This window comes from Brienomyrus brachyistius, chromosome 8 (assembly GCF_023856365.1).
Source record: "Brienomyrus brachyistius isolate T26 chromosome 8, BBRACH_0.4, whole genome shotgun sequence".
NCBI classification, from domain to species: domain Eukaryota; kingdom Metazoa; phylum Chordata; class Actinopteri; order Osteoglossiformes; family Mormyridae; genus Brienomyrus; species Brienomyrus brachyistius.
In genome coordinates, this window is record NC_064540.1 from 21,500,330 (window position 1) to 21,520,202 (window position 19,873).

General features: G+C 43.0%; 1 protein-coding gene and 1 long non-coding RNA gene across 2 annotated transcripts in view; one reads left to right on the forward strand and one right to left on the reverse strand.

Moving 5' to 3' along the window:
* LOC125748130 (uncharacterized) lies at positions 1–19,140 on the reverse strand. Its single transcript, XR_007399474.1, has 3 exons — positions 19,015–19,140; positions 9,215–9,274; positions 1–650 (listed from the first exon to the last, which is right to left on the reverse strand). It is a non-coding gene; the product is annotated as an uncharacterized LOC125748130 (long non-coding RNA).
* The window catches only part of lrrc38b (leucine rich repeat containing 38b), a 23,392-nt gene continuing 22,334 nt past the window's right edge, over positions 18,816–19,873 (forward strand). The window contains exon 1 of the mRNA XM_049023982.1: positions 18,816–19,501. Within this exon, the coding sequence (XP_048879939.1) occupies positions 18,874–19,501 (628 nt within the window). The 5' untranslated portion in view covers positions 18,816–18,873. The remainder of the gene's footprint in view (positions 19,502–19,873) is intronic.

A 19,873-nucleotide genomic window follows, 5' to 3' on the forward strand; every position in this document is an offset into this window, starting at 1 on the left:
CACAACAGAAATAGCCATTGTGGTGAGAATGAGACAAGCAGTGCTGGACTCGGCTCAGGTTTGCCTGAGGGACAGCAGGGAATGAACGGGGGACTGGTGACTCACATCAACCGAAACAAACCAAATCAACCTCCCCCCTCCCCATCTGACATGACACATTTTTTTATATATTTCTGCTGTGAACATGATAATATATATTTGGTTTGACTGCCCTAATTTTGTAAAGCAAATCGCCATGGCTGCTGTCCGAAAAAGGGTAAGCTGAGCGATTCCCGCCAGGAGCGGCAGCAGCCCTCGCTTGGGACACGCTTCTCTCCTGAATTTTGCCCCTGACATCATTCGCTGTTCCTCCAGCCCTGAGGTGACCAAATTCTGGGGGAAATGCTGTGGTCACACCTAGCATCTCTGCTTCCGTTCCCTGACCTGGCTGGAAATCCTCCGGAGAACACACGCGGCCCGGGAAGCCTGCCGATGTGGCATCATAATATCTATCAAGGGCTTCATATTTCTTGCATAGACAGTTTTCATAAAGTTTTGGTCAAACATCCAGGTCTTCTGTAAATCCAGAACATAGGATTGGCCTGGAATTTTCAGATTCCAGCCCTGTCTGTGAAGGCCAATCTGAGGTCAAGAGTTGGATCCTAATTAGCCTGGATAAAATGGAAAGGAGAAACATTTACTGGGATGCAAACATACATACAAATGGACAACATATACATTTTTTGGAAATAAAATGGTAACATTTTACATTAACTGCACCCTCATTATACATTCATAGAACATTCATAGGCAGCATGTAAGTATACCTTATCCTAATCCTAAATACCTTATCCTCAACAACTTCAATATACATTAATGACAAACATTATACAATTATAAAGTAACATTATCATATAATGTTCATTATTCATGTATATTAAAACTGTTAATATATGTTAGGATGTAGTGGCATATGCTGCTTATGAATGTTCTATGAATGCATTATGAAGGCGCAATGAATGTTCTACGAATGCATTATAAAGGCATTATTAGGGTGCAGTTAATGTAAAGCCTTACCGTTTATTAATGTATATTAAAGCTGTTAAGGTATGTTAGCATGTTGTTATATTTACATGTTGCTTATGAATGTTTTACAAATGCATTATGAAGGCGCAACAAATATTCTACGAATGCATTATAAAGGCATTATAAGGGTGCAGTTAATGTAAAGCGTTACCCTTAAAATTAACTGCACCTTCATAATGCCTTTATTATGCATTCATAGGACACTCACAAGCAGCATGTACAGTATGTATTCCTTAACATCCTAACATACTTTGATAGCCTTACTATACATTAATAACAAACATTACATGATTATGCGATTGTAATGTCTGTTATTATCATATAATGTATATTAAAGGTGTTGCAGTATGTTATGGTATACTTACATGCTGCTTATCAAGATGCAGTTAATGTATAGTATGACCCATTGTTAGTACATATTATTAAGTAGTATAACATAGTTCTTTGAAATTTTTGGTAACACTTCAGTTGAGGGGGCACAAGTAATTTAGTTACTCGGTTACTACTCAAGTACAAATCATGAACAAATACTGTAACTGCATGAAATACATGCATGATTGATTAATGATAAACGAACGTGGGGTCAGTACTTGACTAAGACTTAGTTTGAGGTTTATTAATACATTAAGTAGGAATGCATTACTGCAGTATTGGTGCCCCCTCAAATAAAGTGTTAGCAGATTTTCTGTATAGTGTTACATGGGCCTAATGGTTGAAACTAAACTGAAAGAAACTGGAGAAGTAGCCTTAGCCAGTAATGGCCTAGCCTCCCGTCTGGGGCATCTGCTGCCTCGTGACCCCCCCCAGCTCCTGTGATTGGCTCCAGGCTTATGGTAACCCTGCACTGGCAAATCAGTTACAGTAGGTGTGGCTAGAAACTGGAGCGCTGCAGATTTTACACAAGGTCAGGTCTCAGGCATAGCAATCTACAGTCTCATTCCCACATAGACGTGATATGCAATGGCTTATGAATATTGTAATGAGAATCTGTACACTGCAAACATTTTTAAAACTAGGCCGGGTACCACACAAAGCCTGCCATAATATTTGTGCTTCTGGGTTGATTTTATATCCATTTGCAAACCTGTTCTTAAAAACCCTTAAAGCAGTTGGGGGTATTTCGACATTTTTGCGTATTTGTTTAAGGGTATTATATACATAAATTCTGGCCCAGTTTATCCTGCAGCTTGCTCTATATTCATATTCCAGGAATTATATATAAACACAAAGAGCTTGAACCAGTCAAGAGAAAGTACCTAATGCCTGGAGTTAAGGGTTCAAGAGCAAATGGAGAAGACGCAGTTTATGGGGGCAGCCTTGTCTTTTGCCTGCTGCTAACCGTGATGGAGAGTAAATGTTTGTTCCTGTCAGCCTGTTGTTTTTTTTGCTCACTAATGCATTACCCCCAATGGGATGGTGCTGGAAATGCGGTACTCTGCCATTATTTCTGTCCCACAGCCCCACAATTGCTGCACCCCCAGCATGCCCTGTGCCTGCATCTGCGGCCTGCCCCCCCAGGCCTACCCATGCGCTACCAGCCCATAGATTTCTTCCAGTGTGCTTACTGGCAGTCCCGAGGTTATGGATGAAATCCCTTCTCTAATAATAATAGTAATAGTAAATGTTTTCATGAGCTTACTGACGCAGTGCATGCGTTGGTTATTACGAACCGTTGTATTTAACCTGAATATTTAATATAATAGGCTTTATAGTAGTGCCCTTGTAAGTACCAGTTGTCTGTAGGTCCGACTTTTTTGCCTTGAGGACAGAAGGCACATTTTTGACATGTAGTCAGATGGTTTATTGATATATGCAGGGATTGATATAACCGGTACGCAAGTACGCATTCACCTTTAAAAGCGATACATACGGCAATCGATTGTTGTAACAGCGTGAACGCGTACGTATTTTATGTGCATTTGCGGTGTTATGACAAGAAATTACTGTATATTTTAACCTTTATATGTTAATTCATGCTTAATTTGCGGTTTAGAGGTTAAAATGCAGGGTAATTTAGCTAACTTTCCTGATGTGTCCAGCTGTGTACCGTCAGTTTATCTGAGTGCCATGTCTGAACCCCTCCCTCGGTGGCCAATCAGACCATCGATCCGCCCCTTCCGTTGACAGTGGCCAATTAAGACGGTTGCTTGAGGGAGAGGGCATCAATTAGCCGGCCTGCTAAATAGCACTCATCGCTAAAGACATGAATGGTCCTAGAACATCTTTCGACCTACTGACAGGGTGTTTAAATAGGACGTTGTGCGTGACAGTGAAAAAGGAAAAGGTTTTTGGCACATTTATGAAAGAAGTCATTATAATAGCTTAACTGTAGTGGAATTTATTTTGCTTAATCTAATTGTTGATTGTCATCATTGTTTTAAATAAAGCAAACAAAGGAACTATGATGACTGTATATTTCGCACCAGCGATTTTTCACAAAGCTTTTCAATATCACTTAACAGCAAATGAAATGTTAATGTAAGACCCATCAGTTATACTAGTAATTCTGTGGTTGCATGACAGGCAGAAGCCCTTCTGGTCCATCACTAGGGGTCACCTTTCGTCTCCATGCATCGCTGTACTAGGTGAGGCATCTTGCAAATCTGTGCCAGGACTCCACCTGTGTCTCATAGATGATGCCAGCCCCCACGCTCAGCCCAGTCCTCTATGCCTCCCAATGCACCTGGCTGCCTCATCCTTGTCTGATTCACCTAATGTCCTCTTTTTTTTAACCCTTTCCTGGAGTGAGTTACCATTTATCGCTAAATGTGAATGTGGCGGGAGTTGGTCTTGCGTGGTTCGTAGTGCACAGATCAGCTCCCAGATCTAAAACGATTGCACTGGAGACAAAGTAGATGAGCCGCAACGCTGATCATGGGTCCCCCGCCCAAGCATTGGGTCTCCGAGTTGGGGGGAAGTGGGCTTCTGAAGCTTAAATGATGTATGATGGCCTCCTCCTTTGTGACATTGCTAGCAGTGACGAATACAGAAATCCTGGTAACAGCCTGTCCTCAGTTTACTCTGGAGGTGCTTTGCCCTTGAGGAAATTAACTGAGGTAGACTATAAATGGATTGCAAAATTCACATTGGGGCACAATGCTGAATGATGAAAGAATCCGTTGTTTATAATGTTAATCCAACTGCAACAATTTCCCGAGTTTAAAGCTTGAGTAGGTGAGTTTTTTTTTTATTTAATTTTTTATTTTATAATAGCAAGCCACTAAGAGGCACGGAACAAGCTATAAGTGTGTTAGCCATAGATTAGCCAGTTAGCATCATCAGTTAATGTGACTCATGGTTCTGGACCCAGGCTAGTTAGTTAAGATGTGCTATGCACAAGGTAGCAGAATCAGGGTGGTCAGTTTGCATGTTACAGGCTCAGTGTGATAGCACAAAGCCTAGCCAATAAACATGCTTATAGCAGAAAATGCGAGCTCCAGGATAGCCAGTTAGGGTCGAGGTAACAGGGCATCTAGCCAATCATGGAGGATGTGTGCATCGGAAACCAGAGAAATCGTAAGTCATAGGTGTCATAAGTAAGGCATTGGTGGGTAAAACCTTACTTGACGAGAGACAAACACTCAGTTACAGCGGCATTTCAAAAAAAGTCGGGATTCTGTTTAAACTGTACATAGAAACATAACACAATGATTTAAAAACCATATAAATCCACATTTAATTGAAAATATAACAAGAACAATACCGTGTTGAAACTGAGAAACTTGATTGTTTTATGGCAAATATATGCTCACTTTGAAATTCCAGCAGAATGTCGGCATTCTGGTTTTATTTACATTTTGCACAGTATCCCAACTTTTTTGGAAATGGGGTTGTACTACTGAAGTGAGCAAATCATGAACAAATAATGAACAAATAATGAGCAAGTAATGAACAAATATAGTGGCGATTTGAGAAAAGATGCATCATGATTCATTAATGATGAACAAACTTGAGATCAGTATTTCACTTGTTATTCATGATTTACTCCTTCAGTATTCAAGATTTACCGAATTAACAGAAATAGGAAGAATTATAGTGATTGCCTGAGATAAAACATGTGTCACGATTCATTAATTACGAACTAACATATATCAGTATGTAACTAAGACCTTGTTTGTGGTTAATTAATGCATAAGTAATAGCGTAATACTATATTATTTGTGCCCCATTAAGTGAAGTGGTTCCCATAGGTGTCATAGGTAAGACAAAGAGATTCAAATCCTCATAGGAACCTTATGGAGCTAGTGCCAGGGCATCCTCCAAACCTCACTGATACCCTCACCCACCCCTGAGCCCACGGCTTCCAATATCATTCCCTCTTCCAAGGGGAAGCTCATTCATTCCATGCCAGCTCTCAGTCACCAGGTCCCACGGCCTGTCAGGTGTGTAACAGGAGGCGACTTCCAATCTGTCCCTGTGCTCTGACCCGGTGGTACTGCTTCACGTCACATGACGTGAGGTAACAGCACAGTGTGCACGTATGCTGCCCTGTGCTCAATTACCCTCAAATCCTTTTGTTTCCCTCAAAAAATAAGCAGCACAGAAGCATCAATAATTTAAATGTTCATCTGACGTTTACCGATGGTTCACTGCTTAGCTGTGATGTTTACTGATGGTTCACTGCTTAGCTGTGATGTTTACCGACGGTTCACTGCTTAGCCATGACATTTACCGACGGTTCACTGCTTAGCTGTGATGTTTACTGATGGTTCACTGCTTAGCTGTGATGTTTACCGATGGTTCACTGCTTAGCCGTGACGTTTACCGTCGGTTCACTGCTTAGCCGTGACGTTTACCGAGGGTTCACTGCTTAGCTGTGTTTACCGACGGTTCACTACTTAGCCATGACATTTACCGACGGTTCACTGCTTAGCCGTGACGTTTACCGATGGTTCACTGCTTAGCTGTGATGTTTACTGACGGTTCACTGCTTAGCCGTGACGTTTACCGATGGTTCACTGCTTAGCTGTGTTTATCGACAGTTCACTACTTAGCCGTGACGTTTACCGACAGCCATGCTTTTTGATTTACAGTCTTACAATATGGTAAAAAGGGATTATTTTACTGGTATGAAATGTAGCACAGCGTATATGGAAGCCACTGAAATTCTGCAGACATTCTTTTGAGGACCCTGGCTATTATAGAAAGTAATGGAATTCTGAATTATGGCGTGAACATTAGCTTCTAGGCATCTTTATCTGGCTCATTTTGCACCAGACATGCTCTGCTAAAATGCATTACACTAAATAATATGGAATTTATCATATTTTTATCCTACCACACTCTTTTGGTTTACCTCACTGTCGCAATATATACATTTTTCAAATAACTTTATCGGTTGTTAAACATCCTAATTGAGCTATTCTCAGCGTGACTGAGCTCACATCATAACTATCCCAGGACAAGAGGGAGGGCTACTGCTGGGGAAATGCAACATGTGTGTTTGTGTGTGGGGGTGGGGGTCAGGGCTGCCAAAAGAGCCCCCAGGGATTCACAGACAGTGTCAGTAAAAATAGCATGTGTTCAGCGTCATGCCAGAGAGTGGCACTGGTGCTCCCTGAGAATGCTGGGATTGCCACCATGGGACGGAGAGCTGAAGTGTCCCCAGCTCCCAGAGCTCTGCCTGTCGTGCAATATTTACGGCTCCCATCACTGGAGAAAATGATTAGCTGCCTTGTCCTCTGTCTCGGAGACATGTGACAGTGACAGAGTGGCGCATCCTTGAACGGAGAGCTTCCAGACACCCTGGGTCTGGTGCACTTCCCTAAATGAGCAATATGTCTTCACAGCACGTGAGTGTCTTCTTGCACTTCAGCTAAAGCTAACATTTCAGTTTCATCTGCACAGGTGGTGGCAATAAATTAACATTTTCCCCTGTCACTGAGTCTTGTTTATAAAATAGCACCAAAATTTAAATGAGGGGAAGACTTTATCCTTGACTGACTTTGCATTTTCATATAGGTGAAGTAGGTCAGGGTCTGATAGAGGTCATAATATGGCTTGAAGATTTAATTTTGCAGGGGTTTATTGAAAAGCATGTTATTTATGACAAAATAGTTGTATTCCTCAGACAGGGAATACATATGGTTTTAGGACCAGTCTTCTGCCGCCGCAGACACTTTCTTATTAACGCGATAACTTAAAAAGTATTTTACAGATCTTTTTCAAACTTTGTAGACACATTTTCGGGATGATGGAACTGTATACATTTTGAGACTGATTTCACCAAAACTGAAGCAGCACTGCATAATGATATCACAGAAAACTGCAGTTTCAAACACTTGATCCCATTAGCACAAGAATTCAAAAACTATTACATGGATCTTTCCCAAATTTTGTTGACATATTCTGGGGGTGCCGACATGGAACTGATTAAATTCTGACAGCTCACATTATAATTGAAGCAGTGCCTTAATGATAGCAAAGAAAATGGCAATTTTTACACAATCTAGAAAGAGCAATAACTCTTTTTCAAACTTTGTAGATGCATTGTATGGGTGAGGTATTGTAACTGTTGAGAACTGGAAAAATCAGAACTGGAAGAGGAACTGGGGAAATGAATCCAGATTTAATTTTGCTTAGTGGTAGATAAGGAAAGGTCCAAAGTTCAATGTACTTTATTGTCATCAGCATCTGTGTACACACACATAGTTAGATTTTTCTCCATGGAACATACATTGTGCAACATACATTGACATATAACAAAAGTACAATGTGCACATGGACAGAAGCAACACTAAACACTAAAGAGTGCAATAATATGTTATATAAGGAAATGGGGCATTGGGGTATTTCTGTACGTAAGTATAAATATAAAATGAAATAACCGGCAAAGTGTGACAGAGAGCCACTTAGCGGTGTCCTGGGTATCAAATTATTGCACATAAGGGGGTTAAGGGTGAAAGCAGATGACATTTGACCTGAATGTGATAAGTCAAAAAGTATTTGATGGGTCTTATTTCTGCTACATACATAATGGATGAAGATCTACATCTGACTTTATTTTGAGACAAAATGCCCCTAAAATGAAGGAGCAGTGCTATTTGGCAGAAAGGGAAGGAAAGGGCAGCCTTAGAAGCCACTTGGTCTTGTGAATACAGTAACTATAAAAGTATTTTACAGATCATTTTTAAGCTTTGCAGATATTTTATGGGTAACAAGTTGGAAGTGATCAAATTTCGAGACAAATCACACCGAAAGCAATGATGCTTAGTTGTTTGATCTTCTGAACAGGATTACTGTATTTGACCTTTGATGGATCGTATTACTACTTCACAAAAACATTCTCTGAATGGAAATATACGCCTAAAAATCTTCTGCTGATAGACCTGAGACAAATCACCCCAATATTGAAACAGCAGCAAAATAGTTGGCAGCAGAAGATGGAAACAGCAGCGATATGAAGCAATTGTTTTGGGTTTGTGTTAAACTATTATTATACCTTTCAATGCGTATTAACATAGCCATTTCGAACACCTCTACGTCAGTGTTCGCAGTAACCCTCCAATAAATCCTAGCATTCCATGTTTGGCATCATCATCTTATTTAACTTAAATTAAGTTTTTTTCTGAGCAAATATACACTCACTGAGCACTTTCTGGAACTTAGGAACTTTAGGAATCAGGCACTTTAGGAAATTAGGAATTAGGAACACCTGTAGACATGCTTTTTCATGCAGTAATCTAATCAGCCAATCATGTGGCAGCAGCACACAGATTCCAGTCAGGCGCTTCAGTGAATATGGAGAAAATGTGACCTCAGTATTTTTGACCGTGGCATGATTGGTGGTGCCAGACGTGCTAGTTTGAGTATTTCTGTAACTGCAGATCTCCTGGGATTTTCACACACAACAGTCTCTAGAGTTTACTCAGAATGGTGTGAAAAACACAAATGTCCAGTGAGCGGCAGACAGAAACACCATGAGGATGAGAGCGATCAGGAGAGAATGGTCAGACTGGTTAAAGCTGACAGAAAGGCTACACTAACACAGACAATCACCCTGTACAACTGTGGTGAGCAGAAAAGCTTCTCAGAATACACAACACATCAGACCTTGAGGCGGACAGGCTACAAGAGCGGAAGACCATGTCAGCATCAAGTACTGTTAGCCAAAAACAGAAAGCTGAGGCTGCAGTGGACACAGGCTCACCAAAACTGGACAGCTGGAAACTGGAAAAATGCAGCCCGGTCCGATGAATCACGATTCCTGCTGAGGCACACAGATGGGAGGGTCAGAATTTGGCGTTAGCAGCCTGAATCCATGGACTCAACCTGTGTCAATAGTCCTGGCTGGTGGTGGTGTGATGGTGTGGGGAATGTTGTCTTAGCACACTTTGGGTCCGTTAATACTAATCGATCATCGCTTGAATGCTATAGCCTGAGTATTATTGCTGTGCATGTGCATCCCTTCATGGCCACAATTTACCCATCTTCTAATGGGTACTGATATTGCACAATGCATCATAAACTGGATTCATTAACATGAGTTCAGTGTTTTTCTATGGCCTTTACAGTTGGCAAATCTGAATCCCATGGAACACCTTTTGGATGTGGTAGAACTAGAGATTTACACAATGAATGTGCTTTTGAAACATCTGCAGAAATTGCATGATGCAATCAAAGGAATGTGTTCAGCATCTTCTGGGATCCCTGGCATGAAGAGCGAAGGGTAATCACCCAGTGTGATTACAGGGATACTTTATAAACCCAGTGGGGAAAGTCTCTTCTTGCTTTGCCCCATCTTGCTCTATACAGATGAGATGAAGGTTGGGGGTCACAGCAATGGGGCACCCAAGGATTAAGGACCTTGCACAAGGATGTGTAACTATTCAGGCTTGATCTGGTGACCTTCTGATCACAAGCACAGAGGCTTAGCCCACTGGCCCTTACCTCACCCCTAGCATGTTTCTAAGTAGTGTTCCTAATAAAGTGGTCATTGAGTGTGCACTTATTGCCCAGATTTAAACATTTACTTTGAGTACCTCAGATTTTTGCACAGATCAGTATATAAGAAAATCCACCCAGAAATCACACTGAAAAGTCCATTGATGGTTTCTCTCATACATTATGCAAGATTATATACTATCCATACATCCATTTTCCAACTCCTTATCCTACTGGGTTGCGGGGGGTCTGGAGTCTATCTGGCAAGGAACAACCCAGGATGGGGGGCCAGCCCATCGCAGGGCACACTCACACACTATTCACTCACACATGCACACCTACGGGCAATTTTAGCAAGTCCATTTAGCCTCAGCATGTCTTCAGACTGTGGGGGGAAACCAGAGTACCCGGAGGAAACCCCACGATGACATGCAAACTCCATACACATGTAACCCAGGGGGAAACTCGAACCCGGGTCCCAGAGGTGTGAGGCAACAGTGCTAACCACTGCACCACCATGCCGCCCCTAATTATATATTATATTTTCACTATATTGGATTGGGGATTAGCCTAGCGGCTAGCTCTGACTCGTAAGGTCTATTCTCCATTAATGGCATTGGATGTGCCATCTGGACAGGAATGTCAGTTGAAATGGAGGGTCTCTGGGGCATAATTTCTCAAAGGATTTAACACTGTACTAGTCAACCAGTCTGTCAGTCTGCCTCTATTCCCCGGCTTCACCTTTGCCTCTGACGCGAGTCTCAGAGTCCTCTCAATTACACAGCTCCTCTTCAGAGAATCAATTATGGGTGGATCGTGCCTAAACTGTCCCCGTCACCCATGAATAATTTGATTGATTGAAGTCAAGAAAGAATCCACCTTTCAGTCCTGAGGCTGGTTTTCGGCATCAAGTATTCAAGTATTGAGGAAAATAGATAATGTATCTCTGACAAAGCTTTTATAATTACGGAATTTTAAGTAACTTCACCATGTAGTCAGCATGTTAATTATGGGGCTTTACTCGTCATAATGAGGCTGTAAATGCATTCTACAGTTTTTCCATCTTGGACGGAAAAGGTATGATTCTGACCCAAGCCCAGCTACATATTAAACTACGTGAGAATGCTGGAATGTTGTTTAAGGGCTGTTTATGGGTTATTCCAGAAACCTGCCCTGTGTCAATTGCTATGGCTTCCAACAGACTCAAACAGAGCTCCTGAATATCTGAAGAAGGCATCAGACAAAGCGCCAGATTTCCAACATGGATTCCAAAAAGCGAGGTGACATTTGCTGTCCCGTCCCCACCGTGTAGCCTGCTGGAAAGCATCCGGCCCTCCACATGGGGGGCCCAGCCCCCCCAGCAAGACTGACGACACGCTGTGCCTGGCATTCATCATTTATTAACAGGCTTCTGCTTTAATTGGATCAGGGGGAAGCGGTCTGCCATTCTCCCCCCCAGCAGGTTGGCCCAGCAATGGCAGGGAAATCCAGACTCGGGTGCCCTAATCCAGTAGCTCCAATTGTACTGCTAACATTTACTCATTTTTTACAAGAGGAATAAGAGAGATTCACCATGCTTAGGGAACGGCATCTGCTCTCCGTCCACTAGTTTGACGGGTGTTAATAAGGGCCGAGCATCTGAGATATCAGGACCCCAGTGAGCGAACCCTCAGCGGCGCTGAACTCATTAAACTGTGAGAGGAGATCAGCCATAAGATGGACAGGGACCGTGCTGGAACTGGCCCTGTGCTGGGAGAGGAAGCTACGTGTGATGCCTCAAGCCAAGGCGACATTCTAAACCCGTGAAATGTTTGCAAATGTTTACTGCTTGCTAAGAATAACTAAGAAGTAGCTATGAGTCTATGACCTTAAATGTTTGTATTTTAGTGGTGAGCTCTGTTGCTTTGGAGACCAGGGTTCGAGTCCCCGCCATGGCTCCGTGTTTGGAGTTTGCATGTTCTCCCCGTGTTGTCATGGGGTTTGCTCCAGGTACTCCATATTCCCCCTGCAGTCCAAAAAATGCAGAGGTGAATTGGTGTTACCAAATTGCCCATCGGTGTGTGAGTAAGTGAGTGTGCCCTGTAGTTGGTTGGCACCTGGTCCTGGGTTGTTCCCTGTCTTTTGCCCGTACGCCATGGGACAGGCTCCAAACCCCTTGTGACCCCAAATAGGATAGACAGTAATGGAAAATGGATGGATGGGCTACAGGAACTAGATGCATGAGCTACAGGAACTGTATGGTTGAGCTACAGGAACTGGATTTATGGGCTACAGGAAATGGATGCAAGAGCTGCAGGAACTGGATGGATGGACTAATAATAGAGAACAAACAGTAAAGCTTCACATTAAGAATCCATGAGAATCCTTTGTTGTGATACACCTCTAGTCTAGGACTAGCTGTTAGCCTCAGTCGGTTAATGGCCGCATTACATGTGTATAGCTTAGTGATAACCATGGAGGGCTTTCCTTCAGTGTTCTTGTGCTCTGATGCTGCCTCACAAACGACTGAGGAAGATAGATGGTGCTAATCATGGTTTACAGATTTAATGCCTGATGAACGATATCTCTAACAGAGTGTGATGCATCGAGTAAACAGAACTTCACCTGTGATCTCAGAGTTAGTAAGTTAACTGTGTGTGGTTTATGCAGATAGTCACCATACAGTTATACTCCCATTGGTACTGAAGAAAAGCTATTACCGGCAAAGAAAACACTTTAAAAGAGGCATTTATTTTAAAAATTAAGTTGGGAAAAGCCTGATCTTTTTGGGCACACAACTTCTGCAGCGGTTTCGATGATGCAGCTTTTTCCTCGGCATGTATGTTGTAGGTTTCTCAGCTACCTCACTGGTCTCCAGACTACAAATAAAAACACACAGCCGTTTCTTTGCCTCCGTCAACGATTTGTTTATTTTTTCAGCTCTCAGAAGCTCTTGCCAACCATTGTATATTTTCCATGGCGAGTCTGATATTAAATTCCATCAGCACTGCTGTGCCCCCCTGCCAAGTGTAAAAACTGAGAATTGCATTTTTTTTTTAATTATTTAAAAATTGTAATGCAGGACGAAATCGATGTGCTCATGGGCGTAAATTATAGGGGGGGTAGAAGGGTTGTAACCCCCCCCCCCCACTCCGCCCCAATTATCAAAACCAGCCAATACACATCCTTGGACCCCCTTAAATGGGCGGAGATTTCAACCCCCCCAACTAACCTAAAGTTACTTGGATGTGCCCATATTGTAAAATCATCTTGTAGACTGAATTAAAGCCTTTACGTTGTAATTAAGTTCACATGATCGGCGTGAAATGATGCATTCGGCCTGTGGGTCTTGATGTGACAACATCATTTCCAGTAACATTATTTGACTGCAGAGCCATATTTTATTTTATTTTTTGGAAGTTTCGGAGATGAGAGGAATGAGCCAGCAGTGCTGGGTGGGCCACTGGGCTCTGGGTGACGACTGAGGAAAGTGGCAGTGTGGTTATTCCTCAAAGCTAAACTGCATGAAACAAACCTGCGTTACCAGGGCGACAGCCTATCAAAATTCTTCCTGAAGTAAAAATGCACTGTGATGCACCAAACACACACCCATATGGAAAAGTTTTTGAAAAATTACATATTTCTCTCATGCATTTTACCCAAAGCATATAAGCTCTTTATATGACACTTAAATACCATCCATATTAACTTATTAACTTATTAACATATTAACTGTGTGGTTAGACATTTAAGTCCTTTATTAATGTATAATGCATATGAAATTAACGTACCGTGAATGATATAAATCCAACATTCACATACACCATATTAAAAGAATGTGTCATTAATCGTATATGTCCTTTATTCATCCATCCATCCATTCTCCAAACCGCTTATCCTACTGGGTCGCGGGGGATCCGGAGCCTATCCCGGAAGCAATGGGCACGAGGTAGGGGACAAGTCTGGATGAGGGGCCAGCCCATCGCAGGGCACACTCACATACCATTCACTCACACAGGCACACCTATGGGCAATTTAGCAACTCCAATTAGCCTCAGCATGTTTTTGGACTGTGGGGGGAAACCGGAGTACCCGGAGGAAACCCCACAACGACATGGGGAGAACATGCAAACTCCACACACATGTGACCCAGGCGGAAACTCGAACCCGGGTCCTTTATTCATGTGAAATACATATCAATATTTAAACAAATATTTCAATTTGACATTGATGCACGATGCATATCAAATGAATGAATGTAATATAATAGCAGTATAAAATTTATTAAGATACAACAAGCAATGGGCATGTATTTCCCACAAAAAGATGTAAATTTCATGTAAAAGTTTCCTATAGGCTTTTCCCTTGAGTGTCTTACAATCATGTTTTTAGTATGAATGGGGCTATAGTCATACAAGAAAAACAGACTTGTAGTCAACATATAAAAATCATCGTCTGCATATATAATTGAAATTGGAAAAATTATTCATAGCGTTATATGAGCCAAGTGAGAAAGAGCACATACAGATTAGGCGAAACAGACTCAAAGGCCTACAAAGACCACCATGAGACACACAGTTGATGCTATATATCATCCTCCTATAGTGATCACCATCTTGACAAGAAAGACATGTAAAACCTACAAGAATTAGATGTCATCCTGTCAAAAAAAAAAACTGAATCAAGGTCCAAGTCATTGGTAGCTAGTAGTGGGGGGGGGGGTATCCATATGTTAGATATCTAAAATCAGTTCCACAGGCTCGGTCTTGTTGATCGCCATGAGTCAGACTGACCCCTCCATAGCTCTTGAGTTCTGTCTACCCATGTAATTACTGCTCCTAGACTGACACAAATTTTGATCCCGAAGGATAAATGTCAGCCTCAAGAAATGTCAGGAAAATATCAAACGTCACACTTGACCCTTGAATTTGACTTGAGTGATTAGTTATAAATTAGCACTTACTATGTAGCGTCACAGACCTGATCATTTTTACATTTATTTCTCTAAAAAATTCCTCAGTGTACATCTTTGTCCAAAGTGAACTATTTTTCCCATTTTATTTTTATATGTACACCTTAAATACAAGCATAGCATGAATAAACTTTGAACTGCAGGACCTTTCATAGGATTTTAAAGGGCAACCTTTTGGCTCAGTAAATTTCAGCCTCTCTGCCATCAGCTGCTCCATGACAATCACCTTCCTTAAATTTCAGTGTATTGGATCCTCAATGAAGAAACACAAATATGTGAGAAAACTGCCTGTAAAAATCTGGCTAGCGCACCTTGTGCCATACTAAGCTGTGGGAGAATCCTCACAGGACAGGAGCACTTCACGGTTCTACTTTGATAACCTTGCTTTTTCCCCTGTGCTTCCTAATTTCAGGAAGCCTCTGGCTGTTTTCCACTTCCTCTGCTATTAAATTTGTTTACAGAGATCTTGCCAAGTGTATAAAATGTAATTTGATTCTACCGTCTGAAACAAATTGTGAAGAACTGGCTTCTACAACATTTGTGGTCATTTTCTGTTAAAAAGTATCAAAGAAATGCCCTTTAAATTGTAACAAATGATGCTTTGAATAACCAAAACTTTTTTTCAATATAAAAAAAAGCTTAAAATGTAACCAGCACCATTATATTGAAATGTATTAGTGATTATCAAAAAAATCCACTTTGGATTGACTAAAAGGAAGAGGAAGAAGAAAGGTAAAAATATCCTGTCGTATATTACAAATCCCACTGGCACCATAAATTGTAAACTAAAGGACAGTAATGGGTCCCCAGCGAATCACTCTTTCTCTTAATAGGAATGAGGAAGGTTGGCAATGGTTTTATCTCCTGGCATTCTACTGCAAGAACAGCGGTACCTAACCTTCTATCAGGGCTGAACCTCATGTAGCACAGAGCTGTCACATGTAACCCTGCCATGCCATGTGCCCTCAGTAATAGGGCTCTCCCTCAATAGACCTTGGTAAGGTTTCATCATGCAACACTGGTTTTTTTTATAAGCTAATATGCTAATCTGAAGGGATATTGCATGGTATTGCATGGCATGGTAATCCAGCTACAAATGAATTTAATGTTTGTGTCAGCTCAGTCAACTGAAAATTTCTATACTACCAAGTGCAAACTTTTTAATCTGTAAGCATCAATTTAGCAGACCAGTCTGATGATCGATTCTTGATTCAATACAGTTTTAAGAACTTAATGAACACCTGAATTTTTAGTAACATAATCATTCTACACCAGATAGTTCAAAATCCACAGTGGGTGGAAAGTCGTATGCTGTCAGTCACCTTCAGATATAATCCAATTCTCATTCGTTACTGTTTTGGCTCCCCTACATTCCCATTGGTTTAAACCATCCAATCATAGACAGCATAAGCTCATATGAACTATGAATTCCAATGACGCCCTCAACTCCTGTCAAGTGACTTTTACTGTAATGGTGTGCAAGTCATTTGTGAGACGACTCATCGATTGGGAAGGACCTCTTCATACAGTAAAGGACGAGCAAGTGATCATATAATCTCAGGGATCTCACAGACACACAATCAGTCGGGTGACCTTCAACAGGCATGAATCTTGAATGCTTGGTGACAGCATTATTGGGCTAGATGAAGGGAGGAACTGGAGATTGAAGAGTGACTTTAATATGTCTGGGGTCTGGTTCATGGCCCGGTCATTGCACCAAGGCCACATATGGACTTAATGGTGCCATTTTTATCTGTGTTAATTATGTATTCATCTTCACTTTGAAGCTTTAGGAGTAAGTCATGGCAGGTCCTTAAAGTAGGAATTTGAGTCATGTAGATTCATCATATTTCACGCTGAACAACTTTGCCCTTTTTTAGCGGAAATCCAGCCCCCTCTTTACCCCTTGAGATCGGGCATATTAAGTCTAGATATTCTATCCAAGGACTCTTGGAATGGGTGTGAATCACCTGAACTCTCATCCGTTGGGCAGCCCACTGGGCTCAAGTCATTTTTGGGTATGGTTCAGTGAGATCGCCAGCAATGTGAGTCTCTCTACGGCAAAGGCATGCTGTTGCATGGCCTAAGATTTTATATAGCCGTATCATTTCATGGGCTCCTTCCTATTTGTTGGATTGCTGGATCACTCAGGTTTCATGAATCATGCCATTAACATTAATATTAATGTTACCTCTCATGGGACCTTAATTGGGGATGACTTAATTTCGATGATAATTGTTAAGTAAGCTCCATGATTAAATCATAATTAAAGATTTTAGTCTCTCATTTTTTTTTTTTTACAAAAGCTGCAGCTTTCAGCATATGCTGGCAAAGTTCAGGTCTTTGATGTTTTAATATGCAATAAGTTGTTAATAATTATTAACATATTTGATTATCTGATAGGGGTGGTGTGGAGTGGTGGTGGTGCAGTGATTAATGTTGGTGCCTCTTTCCTCTGGGACCAGAGCGCAAACCGCTCCCCATGCTCCATATGTGTGTCCTTTGTATGTTCTTCCTGTGTTGTGGAGTTTCCTCCAGGTATTCCAGTCCCCCCCCCCACCACAGTCATAAAAACATGCTATGAATTGTTGCCAAATTGTCCATAGGCATGAATAGTGTGATGAGCGCTTGTTCATCCTCTCTTGGTACGGCTTTACTATAATATTCCAGTTTATTCTTATATTCCAAAAACATGCAGTCCCACAAATTTGTGACTAACTATTGTACGTAATGTGCGACTGTGAGTGTGTCTACATTTACATCGATGACACCTTACCATGGACTAGCATTTCATCCAGGGAATAACCTGAGCTTCTTGGTCCTTCCAGACCAGGATGGACCAGAATGGTTGGAAAATAGATAGATTTATCGATTTGTTTTGTTAAATGAAAACAAATGAAATTCAGATTTTTCTGATGCCATTGCACCAAATGACATGTGTGTATCCCCATTTCTGATAAAACTCACACATGATACACTAAGCTCCCTGTCATCCCAAGAAGTGACATCACATTGTAACCTCAGGTATTACTATAAACACGCAGACTGACAGAACAGGGGACGATAACCGAACTTAATTCACCTCGCTATCAGCGGCTGTCAACCAAAAATCTTTCCTGGCGAGACTCAACTCGGTTCAAATGTTTTCAGCCCTTCACCATGGCAACAGAGTGGTGCTGAGTTTCCACAGGGCTGGAGAGCTCCGCCAGGAAGCCATACAGTGACATGCTGTGACCGCCATCCCCGAAACCCGTGGCCCTTCTGGGCCTCCTGCTGCCACCATGACACCATCGCACGCGCTTTCCCCGAGTCAGCCCCCCGGGCTCTAGCTCCCAGGGCACCGTATTGAAGCTCACAGGCCCCCCACGACATTTCTTTGTGTCCAAGAGGCAGATGCCTCATTAATTAGGGCCCCTGAGGTTGACAGCGCATTAAGCAGCCGTCTCCCCCTGTCAGCGACACCTCCGCCCCCAGACCAGGCTCTGCCGGCTCGAGGTTTGCTTGTTTCTGTTTACCTCTCTGCTAATCTTCCCTGCTCGCTCGCTGGCTCTCTCTCTTGCTCGTTCTCGCTCCCTCGCCCGACTCGTCCTCTCTCTCTCTCTCTCTCTCGCTCTCTCTCTCCTTCTCTCTCACTCTCTCAAGCTCCCTCGCCGTCTCTCCTCCCCTTCTTCCTTCAATAGCATGCAGGCTGCCACCCAATCCGGTCGACTTTGCTAGATGATCCCTTGGAAACACGTCGCCGGGCATCTCCCGTGGTCCACCACCACGCTCCACCAGAGTGGGACTTTTTGGGCATGCCGGGATGACTCTCCTGGAGCACTGAATTCTCCGCCTTCTCTCCTCTGTCTGCCCCCCTCCCCTGTCCTAATCTCCCACCCTCTGACCCCTGCCCCCCTCCCCCTTCCCTTCAGTAACCCTCATCCCAACCCTCCTTGTCCTAAATCCCTGTCGACCACCCCCGCCGCCTCTTGACCATGTTGCTATGTGTTCACTGGACCCAGCCTCTCCTTGCTTTGCTCTCCTCTGCCTTACTGACGTGGGGAGCAATCTGCCCGCCCAGTTGCTTGTGCCCGGACCCCCACACGGTGGACTGCAGTGGCCGGGGGCTGACTCACCTGCCAGATCCCCTCCCGCTGGATGTCCGCCGCCTCCTGCTCTCCAACAATTGGATCCCCAAGATTCCTTCTGACTTCCTGGTCCTCTACAGTGACCTCGTCTACCTGGACCTCCGTAACAACTCAATCACCCAGATTGAGGCAGGCACCATCAGCCCCTCCTCCAGGCTGGTCTTCCTGGACCTGGGCAGCAACAACCTGACAGAGATACCGACGGGAACCTTTGGGGAGTCCCGAAGCCTCATCAAGCTACGCCTGGGAAGCAACCCGTACCTCAGCATGGTCAGCGAGGACGCCTTCTTGGGCCTCACTTCCCTGCGTGAACTCGAGCTGGAGCGCAATGCCCTGTCCAGCCTGCAGGTCGGCGCCCTCAGCCAGCTGCCCTCCCTTAAGGTGGTGCGCCTTGAGGGGAACCCTTGGGTATGTGACTGTGACTTTTCCGAACTGTTTGCCTGGCTGGTGGAAAACAGGGACAAGCTTCCCAACGGTAAGTTAGCCAGGAGGCTGCCACACATGCATGATGGTTGGTGTATCCTTAGCAGCAGTGCCCAAAAATTGTACGCAGATTCCTAACCTGCTGTTTTGTGGTCCATCCCTCCCTCCACTAGTAGATCTTTCTGTTTACTTGTATTGTTGTGTTGTTCTCCTTTAAACAACAAAACCGGCTTCCCTGGTCGTCCTCATTTTGTCATTCACCATCTCCTCTCCCTCTCCCCCCAGGGAGCTTTTCAAAAGAACTGAGTTTTATAAATCCTGTGAAAGAATTTAGCGGGAACCTTTCCGGTGTCTCCAGGTTCTGCCCCTCGGCTATCGGAAAACAGTTCCCTCTGCATTCTGCTCCGGAATATTCCCTGCGTTC